At 40.2% G+C, this 11,388-nt stretch overlaps 1 protein-coding gene across 1 annotated transcript; it reads right to left on the bottom strand.

Moving 5' to 3' along the window:
* Positions 1-7,208: 7,208 nt before the first annotated feature.
* LOC121997258 (mediator of RNA polymerase II transcription subunit 25-like) lies at positions 7,209-9,561 on the bottom strand. Its single transcript, XM_042551581.1, has 2 exons — positions 8,289-9,561; positions 7,209-8,219 (listed from the first exon to the last, which is right to left on the bottom strand). The coding sequence occupies exons 1-2, from the start codon at positions 9,488-9,490 to the stop codon at positions 7,550-7,552; spliced, it is 1,872 nt and encodes a 623-aa protein (XP_042407515.1). The 5' UTR covers positions 9,491-9,561; the 3' UTR covers positions 7,209-7,549.
* Between the last annotated feature and the right edge of the window lie 1,827 nt (positions 9,562-11,388).

Raw genomic sequence — 11,388 nt, 5'->3', positions numbered from 1 at the left:
GATTTTTTTAAAAAATTTTCAAATAATTTTTAAAAGATTTTAAATAATTTTTCAAATAATTTTTAAAAGATTTTTAAATAATTTTTCAAATACTTTTTTTAAAATATTTTAAATAATTTTTCATATATTTTTTAAAATATTCTAAATAATTTTCAAATGATTTTAAAAAGAATTTTTAAATAATTTTTCAAATAATTTTTAAGAGATTTTAAATAATTTTTAATAAATTTTTAAATATTTTTTCAAATAATTTTTAAAATTTTTTAATAATTTTTCAAATAATTTTTAAAAGATTTTTAAATAATTTTTGAAATGATTTTTAAAAGATTTTTTTTTAAAAAAAATTCCATTATTAATTTATTGGAATTAATTAAATTAACTAGGTTTAGTTGATTTTGACTAATTTCAGCCTAGATTCATCTCACCTGATTCTAAGTTATCAATCAGATAATCTTAAGTAATTTTGTGACATGATTATTTTTTATTTAGGTTATTTCTAAGGATTAATTTATATTTGAGTGAAAATTAGGTTTTCCAATTAGTCAGTTAAATATGTATTTCAAAGATTGGCTCCCAGGTCGTGGTGAGGCACTCGGCCTTTTTGGGTATGAGATCATCCACCACTTCCTAGACAGAGCCGCTCAAAGAAAATATATATTTAATTTTATTTTTAAAATCCCTAGGTTTAACTAACAAGTGTAAATTACGCCTAGGTCCTTAAACTATCCTAGTCTAAACATGCTTATTACAAGGAAAGTAAATAAACAATTATCAATCAATTTATTTATTAATTAAGATAGATTTTCTATTGGCTCCCCCTGAATCATAGCCTCGATATGGTCTATCAAGGTAGTAGACTTGATCCTTGGGGACCTAATAGTGTCTAAGTCTGACTTGATTAATCAGGTTTGACTTGGGGACCCATGCTTGGACTACTTTTCTATTTGACCAATTTATTAGAGATAGATAGGATTTGTATTTATGTTTGGCCTTAAATCTAAGTCCAAATTTGTTGTAAACGGCTCGCTGTTTTCCAAGAATCAGATCCAGATTCTTAGAACCCAAGGTGAACTGTTCCAACGTGTCCTTGAATTCTTTAATTTGAGTTTTCAAATTAGAATTTTCTTCCTCAAGTTGTTGGACTTGAGTCGAACTTCCAATTTGAACTGGCTCAGTCAAAGAACTCGAGACAGTCGCTTCCTTAAGGGTTGTTACCTCCTTTTGGAGTGACTTGACCCGGACGTTGGATTTAGCAGTTTCTTTAATAAGTACGGAACTAATTTTTGTAAATCGTCTAACTGAGTCTCGGCGAGTAGGGAACTTACAGTGAAATTTCGTCCTTCAGAAACGGATACGGATCCGTGGCTTCGCTTAGACTCGCTCTCGGTTTCTGACTCATACTCGGACTCAATTTCTGCTACAGTTGCTAGTACTGGTAGAGCGAGGAAGCTCGTCGGTTCTTCTTCATCAGACTCGGACTCGTTTGATGACTCAGACCATGTTGCTTTCAGTGCTTTCTTTGTCTTGCTTATTCCTGCAAATAATGTAACACCTTCCTCGACCGAAGTAGTATCAGTCTGCTCATTTAATTTTAATGAATCGTCTATTAAATTGCACTTACTTATGTTCGTATCGAAAATACCTTCGTGTAGCTCGATCAATTTTTGCCACAATTCTTTTGCACTTGAGAAGGGGCCGACGCGGTTCAGCTCCCCATTGGTTAGGCCGCATTGTAGCATGCAAGTTGCTTTGGCATCGGCTTCAACTTGTTTCATTATACTAGCGTCCCAGTTGATGCATAAGATGAGTTCTCCAGTGCTATCACGTGGAAGCTCGAGTCCAGTCTGGATAATGATCCACATCTCAACTTGCGTCTTGAGATGGTATTCTATCCGGTTCTTCCAATAGCCAAAATCCTTGCCGAAAAAGAGTGACGGGCGGACTGTGCTAAAACCTTCTTGGAAAGCCATTGAAAATCTTGCACATAAATAAAACAAAAAATTTGTTCCAAGACTAGGTCTTGGATTAGTAGTATGGGAGAAAAATAAAAATAGTAATTCAGGAATTTCGAGAAAAAATAATAAAAGAATATGAAAATAATATAAAAAAAATATTACCACAAATTTTTGAAAATGCGATATTTTGCTAATATGAACCAGTGGTGAAAAGATGACAGTGATTTTTTCAAAATTAATTTTGAAGGGAAAAAATGAAAGGCGTAAAGTTTTATTTTTACCCTAAACGAACGAAAAAATGATAAAAAAAATGCTCGAATGGTAGTTGTACCAATTCAGAGCGACCCCGCTCTGATACCAATTGTTGGATCGAGAAGCGCTAGAGGAGGGGGGGGGGGGTGAATAGCACACGTGGCTTATTGGTTCGATTCGTAAAACACTAATCGGGTAAAGCAGCGGAAATATAACAGAACACAACGCAAACACAAGGTATTTACTTGATTTGGAGCCTGTGGATAATTTCAAAAAGGATTACAAATTTCAAGTACAATTCACAATAATTAAATATACCAATGACAATAGAAATGGCCGTTTCTGAGCTTTGGGTCGTCGGTGTCAAGTTGTAGCTTCGTCGGAACTTCTCGTTAGCAGCTGGTTGCGTAAGAATGCTTGGAAGGTGATATAGTAGACTGCTGCTCGAGACCTCCTTTTATACACTGCTGAAGGCGCCTTAAAGCCCATCCGAGGCGCCTCCAACCCGCCGAGTCAACCGCGTGGATCAACACTGATCTGGTCGCACCTCATCCACTTAAAGGCGCCTTCAAGCCACTCTAAGGCACCTCCAAGCCTAGTCCAAGGCGCCTTCAGATTCATCCAAGGTGCCTCCAGCTCTGCTGCGTTGACTTCTTCTGACTTGCACCCGAGGCGCCTCCAAGCTCCATGGAGGCGTCTCGGACACTGCTTATCCGAGGTCAAGTGTGCTCTTTTGTCCCTGCAGAACGTGTTAGTCCACAAAATACACATATACCCTGCAAGACAAGGTTAGCACACATAAATATCATAAGAAAGGTGTTTGACAGTCTCTGGACTGTCCGGGTCTGACTTCGGATTTCCATCCGGAAACCCTAGGTCGACCCGACGCCTACTGTTCCCTCTACGGGGAGCGTGTCCTCACCTACTCCACTCAGGAGATATACCTGTTGCCAGCACGATCCTCCAGATCGACTGGACTTTTGCTCGACGCTCGATGCTTCCGGACTTTCTGCTGGATGCCCGCTCCCCGACCCGTCCAGTCTTTCACCTGGTTCGCGACACTAGGACTTCCCACCTAGGGTTACCACCTCCTAGGGCTTTTGCCTGAAGCCCTCGACCCGCCAACACTTTCCGCATAGAGTTACCACCCTCTATGCCCTAGGGTTACCACCCCCTAGGGTTTTCCACCTGCCTAACCGCAATTAAGATTTTTGCCTAAGCACACTTAGGACTTTCCTGCAAGCTCATTCAAACTGTTAGATCACAAACCAACTTAACTTTGAATCCTTTGCCGTTATCAAAACACGGGTTTGATCGTCGGATGCTTCCGGCACCAACAAATACTTGGTATGGTCAAATTTTGTGGTCAAACTGAAATGCTGAGCAGAGGAGGAATCCCCAACAAACATCCCCCAAATCCGACCCCATGGTTCTGGCAAGCAATAGCCGATCAGGCTTTACGAAGGACTCAATTGACTCGCTAGGTGAGCATATTGTGGGTCCTTTTCCAGGTGAGCATATTGTGGATCCTCTCGGGATGGTCTAGTGGCTAGCGCATGAGGTGTTGCCACCATGAGGTCTAGAGTTCGAATCTCGGTAAAGCCGAGATAAATGCCTCCCTTATGTGCTAGTAAGTATTCCAAAGACTAGTAGCTGCCCATGATTTAACTCCTCATTGTTGACCCTGGGACGGATTGGCGAAGGTACTGGGGGCGAGCGTATTCACCTTTTGCCACCATATTGTGGTCCTTCAATCCAACGACCTCATATTCTTTTTTGGCATTTAGTGTCACGGAGGACAGAGGATATTCTGTATGTAAATTATACATCAGAAGTTTCCAGCCTGCCAAACGTAGAGATTATGCATCCATTTTGGGAAAAGAGTCAAAGCATGCCCTTTTTTGGAAGCACTTTTAGATTCATGCATAAACAAACAGTAAAACTATAAAAGGGGGTCTCCGTCTTTCGGTACAAGTATATAAGGCTACGTAATTTTACACACTCACAGCCATTGCCCATCTTACTGTTTATCTACTCGACTCGACTTAAGCGTCGAAGTGCTTGCACCGGGGACCCCTTCCCTGACCCTGTCACTAATGCTCCTTGTGACTTGTAGGAACACTTAGAGTCGCTCTTTGCTGAGTCAGAATCTTCACACAGTCAATATCAGAATTATTTTCCCAGTCAAACATCTTCTTCGTTTTCGGATAGGATCATGCCTTTTTCTAATTAAAATATGTCTTTTTCTAGTAAAAAAAAAATAATCGTTATGAAGACTTGACAGTCATAAATATCTTTCATGGTGATTTTGATCTTAATTTGACATGAAATTTAATACCCGTTTTCTTTCAAAAATGATCATCAAGTAGATATGGTTGTTTTAGATAAGAGAAGTAAGCATGACTACTACACCTTAGCTTCTCTTCTCTATCTATAGTTTTTTTTTGCAAACGCCTTTTGAAATTGACTTCTAAATGGCTATCAAGGAGATTTGGAAAAGTATCCTTGAAAGTTACTTTGGGGATTACAAAACATTCTTGATGGCCATTCTGGATCAATTCCAGCAATTTTTGTTTTTTTAAAGAATCTCCTCAATGACCATTTAATTGTTGTTAGAACAAACATTAGCATGGATGGACATTTTCAAACAAAAAATGGTGCAACTACTGCACCAATAACCCAACAGACTAATTACGTACGTACACCAATGAGACTAAGCGAACAACTTTGAATTGTGTTTGAGAAGAACACTACCACCACTTTAAGAATGGGCGAATGCAAACATAAATGCCATTATTGCCGACAAGAAATCAAGAGGACTTTGCGACAATGGATGCGGAGATGAGGAAGTGACGAGGACAAAGAGGTTCAAACAAAAGATTTAACACAATATTTTACTTTAGGCAGAAAAAGAAAGTGAGAGGCACGAAATAAAGGTGTGTTTAGAATCCCAATCTAAATACTAGGATATCCGCAAGTACCTAATTGCTTCAGGATCATTTAGAATCATCTTTTATGATGAAATTAGAACAGAATCAGTAGGATTGCATACGATGGGTAGAATCAGTATGATTCTATGTTACAACACTTCTATATATTTTTTTATTAGAGCCGCTTTGTTATCTTTAAACTGGATCATCTTATGATTTTTTTTTTTCTAAGGTCCCAAATCCTAAAGATCCATCCCGATCCTTACTAATCTAATCCTACCCTAAATTCATCCTATATAATGAATGTGTTTGAGAGAAGCTAATCATCCTCTAGTCAAATTTAAAAACAAATAAACTAAACCTTTAAAGTCATACAGGTATCTAATAGTCAGTGGCTGGTGCCGTTGTAGTTGCTCCTACCCCCATCCCATCAAATTAAGTATTGGGTTTAGAAAATAGAGTATTGAATTTAGAGAGAGGCTCTCACGGGCAAATTTGAGATAGTCAGTGAATAAAAATTAGTCACTTGATGGTAAAAAGTTGAATATATTTGTCACCGGTATTTTTATCAATTCATTTGAAGGTCAATATAAAAGAGGTAAATCATGAACGATTATTAATCTTTAGAATAATGACTAACAAATAAGGGAGACATTTATCTCAATTTTATCGATATTCGAACTCCAGACCTTATGATTATAACACCTTATGCGCTAGCCACTAGACCATCCTGAGGGGACGAAAAACATCTCATACTTACCTAGACGAAGTCGACGGGCAATCAAAAATTTGCCACATGAGGTCGAATGATTGGTGGAGTGTAGTCCTCTCGGATGGATCTAGTGGCTAGCGCATGAGGTGTTGTCACCATGAGGTCTGGGGTTCGAATCTCGACAAAGCTAAGGTAAATACCTCCCTTATATGCTAGTCAGTATTCCAAAAGCTAATAACCGTCCGTGATTTATCTTCTCCGTATTGATCCTGGGATGAATTGACGAAGACACTGGAAGTGAACGTATTCATCTTTTACCTCTATTAGTAGAGTGTAAATCTCATTTTACTTACTTTTTTTAATTATTATAATTTATCTTTTCCATATTGATATCAAGAATTTTTCCTCATTTTACTTACTTTTTTAATTATTATAATTTATCTTCCTCATATGATCTAGGATAAATGAACGGAACGCCGAGAGAGCGTTTCACCTTTTACCACTGGTATTGTGTTTAGAGGAATGACTTTGCTTCGGCATGTGCTGACACTGAGCATGGTTGCGTTGCGGACTTGCGGTGGAGACAACGTCAAATATGCTGCTCCCAGCTCATGAGGCCCTGGCCCTGGCACTGACTCTGTTCAAGGGCGAACATCTCACACCGAATCATACCGCCGAGCGCTGCAAGCCAACTCACTCTTTTGTTCTGCACCATAAAAATACAAACTCCTGGGACGCGAGCTCTGCGCTCCCTCGTTCACTCACTCAGTCAATAAGTCACTGCACTCCAGGTTGGAATGGTACTGCTGCTGACTCCAAACGCCTCTGCTGCTACCTCTGTACAAGTTTATCTATATGTAAATATAATGGTTAATGGACCTGCAGCATCACCACACTGAGGAATCGAAGTCAGCTTCCAGTTCAAGTGATGATGATAGTAGACACCAACCTAGTTTCATTTCAAAAGTGAACAAAGACAAGCAAAAGACTACATGAACCAGTGATGCTCCTCTTTTCCGGAGGCCCACCATGAACATAGATTGTGAGTAGGTATAGTAGCACAATTCTAATGGAGAATATGACACAACAAGATCCAATCAAAAGAAATAAAACTAGGAAGAATTTCTAGTAGAGAACATGACCGCCAACTTACTAAGCTGCTCCTGGTGACATGGATTGCACAAACAATGAAGATCATACAATTCAAGTGGGAAAAAAAAACAACACAGAACACAGATAAACTTGTTTATACTAACACAACTATAGACTATAAATTTGCACGCACAACTTAATGCACAAGGATATGATGCAATTAAAATTCAGAAAAAGTGCAAGATCACCAACTGAAAAACAAGATCATCATAAAACAAGGATTCAACTATTTCTATGTCTGATAGATAAGAATAACAAAAGATTATATATGGTTTATTGTAACTCTAGACTCCCTTATGTACTCTATATGGTCTCATGACATAGATAACCTTAGAACGACAACCCATTCTAAATCCTGCACTTATTCCTATAGCGTTTGAACCCCAACAAGAACACACTGATCAAATTATATAGCTAAATTAACAGAACACATAAGTAATAATATACTATCTAAGCATAGGAGTTTGTTCTATAATTCACCACACACCCAGCAAAATCTCCTCTCTTTTTTTCCTTCTTCAGCTTTGGCTGGAGCTCACTGATCAAGTTCATGATGCTCTGGCTAACTTTGAATCAGCTGGAGCCACTGAGTTCACAGGTTGACCCTGAGGAGCAGTTGATAGAGTGGCCTGAGAGTAGTACATCTGAGGGCCAGTATTATCAGTAACAGCAAATTGATATCCATAATTAGCTATTGTCGCCGGGGACTGGGAAAGATGGTGCTGCTGCACCACATACCCCATTCCTAAGGTGTATGGGTGGCCTTGATCTACGGCGACTTGAGGAATGGCACCACCCAGATCAGGTTGCACTCCCCCCAAGTTGTATGATGGATTTGCACGAACGGGGTAGACATACATGGGAACCTGGGGGCTGTGGCGGTGAGCTTGTGGCGGTTGCTGGAACGTTTGGGTTCCAACATGAAAGTAAGGAGGGACAGGGATCATACCACCGGTGGAAGGGTGTTGGATGTAATAAGAATTTACTGGGATATACTGTTGTTGTTGTTGATGCTGCAGCTGCTGTTGTTGTTGATGCTGCAGCTGCTGCTGCTGTTGCTGAAGAAGCTGGGGATGGTGCTGTTGATCTTGAAATTGCTCCGGCAATTGCAGTTGGTAGCCTGCAGCATCTGTGGCAGAAACAGGGATGCGATAGCTGGGATCAGATGGGACTGGGAGTTTTCGAATTGGATCAGAGGTTGCATTTGGGTACATCGATCTGAAAAAGAGAAAATTTCTTTTATAAACCTCCAAAAAAGTGTTGGCTTGATTGAGAAACGATCAATACCTAGTAGAACCCAAGTCAGGGGTGAAAGCTTCGATCTGGGTTGGTTTTGGAGGCTGCAGTACCGGCTTCTCGTCGTCAGAGGAGAAAGATCTGCTAGGGTGTTCGGAGGGGGCGATGGGCATGATGGATGTGGATGAACCAGAGAGGGGGATCGGCGGTGGAGCTTGGGGCTGGGTAACGCTAACGCCCGAGGGCTCCTTGAAATCGTCATCCAGCCTTTGCTCGCCGCTGCCGGCTGTGGGGGCTGAAGATAAGTTCATGTGGGTGAAGTTCTCATCGAGCCCGGCGATCCGCGGATCGGAAGGGCGGTCATCAGTGCGGACGCGGATAGGCGGGAGGTTGGAAAGCGACGGAACGGAGGAGGCGGATCCAAACGAGGAAGTCGTGTCGAGCATCGGTGAGTCTGGCACAGAGTGGACGTCCTGGCCCTGGCGGGCGAGCTTGCCAGATGAGTCCGGGCGGAGGAGGACGAGCTGCTCTGGGCGTTCCGACTGGGAAGCGCCCGCTCCGAGCCCTGAGGAGGCGATTGCAGTACCGCCGCCGTGCGAGTGAGCGGAAAAATCGTCCTCAAGCCCTAGAAGGCAGTTAACGGAGGCAGATTCGGTGGACATGCCGCGAGGGATCCCGTCAATTCCCATTCCGGCCATGGCGCTATTGAGCGCATCCACGAACCAAGTCTCCGACTTGGAGTCATCAAGCAAAGAACCGATCGAGGACGTCGGCGACGTGTCCGGCTTAGAAGGAAATAAGAACAGCCTCAAGCGGGAGGAGCGGGTAGAGCCACCGCCGGGACAGACGGATACGGCGGAGAGAACGCGGTCGTACTCCTCGATCATATTCTCGAGGTCTTCGTCGGTGGAGACGGAGATGAGAGAGTCCAAGTCCTCGTTAGGGAGCTGGTACTTGAGGGTGAAGGAGCGACCGCCGGTAAGGGTCCGGGAGAGCTTGGCGGAGAGTTCAGCGAGGGAAGAGTGGCGGTCGACGACGACCATGCGGGTCTCTCCGCCGAGGTAGCATAGGGCTTTGTCGGTGGGGCGGGGGAAGATGCGACCGCCGAAGCTGCACATCAGACGTAGGCGGCCCGTGGCAGGGAGAGGGGAGTCGTCCCACTGGTCGCCGGCGCGGGAGCGAGGTGAGGAGTCGACAGAGTCGGCGTAGCCCAGTCCGCCTCCGCCTCCAAACGTGGCTGCTGCCGTTTCCATCAGCGGATGGAGCGGGGGATGGATCGGCCGTGCGATGAATGAGGAATGAGGAAAGAGGAAGGAGGAATGTTTTTACGGCTGCGCATATATTTATTATAATTCTTGGGGTGAGACTATCTCTATTTTTTTTTTCTTCTTTCCAAATAAACAATGGGCGTTCCATTTAGCAAAAAAACATATATTATTTTACCCTAATTAAGAATATGCCCCTCTGCTTCCTTGTTTACTTCGATGGCGAGTGATGGAAAAATTTTTAATGGAATCGATCTTAATCAGCGATATTGGAGATCAGATGCGTGTCCATCAATAAGAGGGAAGAGGGTTGAGTAAACACTTTTCTATCATTTCTACAAAACGATAAAAGTAGATGACCTAGACTCATGGACTTTTTGTCATCATCTATCATGACTACAAAACAAGTGACCTTTAATCTCATGAGGCCTCCTTCTCCAAGGGGGAGAAGGTTGAACCATTGCTTTCTCAAGTTATCCACTTAGGTATAAAAGAAAACCACTCTTAAATCTGTCTTTGATCCTCGTCTATAATGAGCAAGGAACTAATCACATTTTTATTCACAACACCAACTAATGCTTGCCTCTCTTGGAGGTATAGTTTCCACTTAAGTTTAAAAAAAGTACACAGCCTTTAACTCATTTTTGGTGCCTTTTTGTCATTAGCAAACGTCAAGCAAAACCTACATGGTTTGTGCCCAAGGTAAATCCAATGTGGTTTAGTTTGCAAAACGATAATGTTGCTTAACTCATAATTATTAATTATATTTTTTTTTTGATAATTTAAATACCTCGGTCATCAGATTAATGTTAGAGGTGAGTGATGTTCTCCCTAATTTGCATACTAGATAAATCTGAAAGCACGAGTAAATTTTAACATATATGGCGATCTAATATCACCAATAGTTTGAGCAAGATTGACTTTAGGCATAGTCCATTAACGCATATACTTAGGGCTCAAATTTTTATTGGGGTCCATTATATTTAATATATTAAATATATTCTTATATTTTTTTTAAGAGAATAAAAAAAAATAGGGTCCACATGATAAAATATTTACACGATCTCTTTCTCTAAAAATAGGGTCATTATTTTTAATATATTTTTATGTATATTTTTTTAAAGAATGGAAAAAAATAGAGCTCACATGATTAAAAATTTGCATGAACTTATTCTCTATCAAAGCTTCCTAAGAGATCACATTACTATTCCAATGGATAGAGTCATAAAAAGCTCCTTTTTAATATTTTAAATTTACTTTTAATTATGTATGATTTTTTATAAGATATAATCTATTCCTCTTCAATATCTTTCAATTCTAGTCTTCCTTTATTATGTTTATCTTTCATTGGTGACACTTTCTCCTTTGATTAATAAGAATATGAATTAGATTTTTTTTTTATTTTATCCATACAATGCAAAATAAAAATATTACTTTTTTTAAATTTCTCCTCTTCACCTTTTTCAACTCCTCCTCTTGGTGCTTCTCTCGTTCGATGAGATTAAGGAAGAGAAACGACACCTAATACTATCATGTGTGCTACCACGCTCTTTGTTTGATTAAATTCAAATGTTAATGCATTCATCTGTATTGTGTCTGATCGAAATAAAAGATTTTATTATTGTTGAGCAATAACGAATGATAAACCTCTATTATTTTACTTTCTTGATAGACATTAAGTTTAGTTTTTATTTAAATATATTTATAGTAATAAATTGTTTAATTTCCCCTTTTGTCTCCATTTTATCATTTATAATCATTCTAATTTAGGTGATGAAAAATATGGTTTATTTTTTTCTTTTACTCTGTGCCTAAAAAGACTCTCATTTAGTTCTTAATAAATGATAATGGTTGATTTAGTCTTAAATCTTTATTTTCTACATATT

This window comes from Zingiber officinale, chromosome 6A, assembly GCF_018446385.1.
Source record: "Zingiber officinale cultivar Zhangliang chromosome 6A, Zo_v1.1, whole genome shotgun sequence".
Classification (NCBI taxonomy): Eukaryota; Viridiplantae; Streptophyta; class Magnoliopsida; order Zingiberales; family Zingiberaceae; genus Zingiber; species Zingiber officinale.
This window is presented reverse-complemented; position numbering and strand designations above follow the sequence as displayed.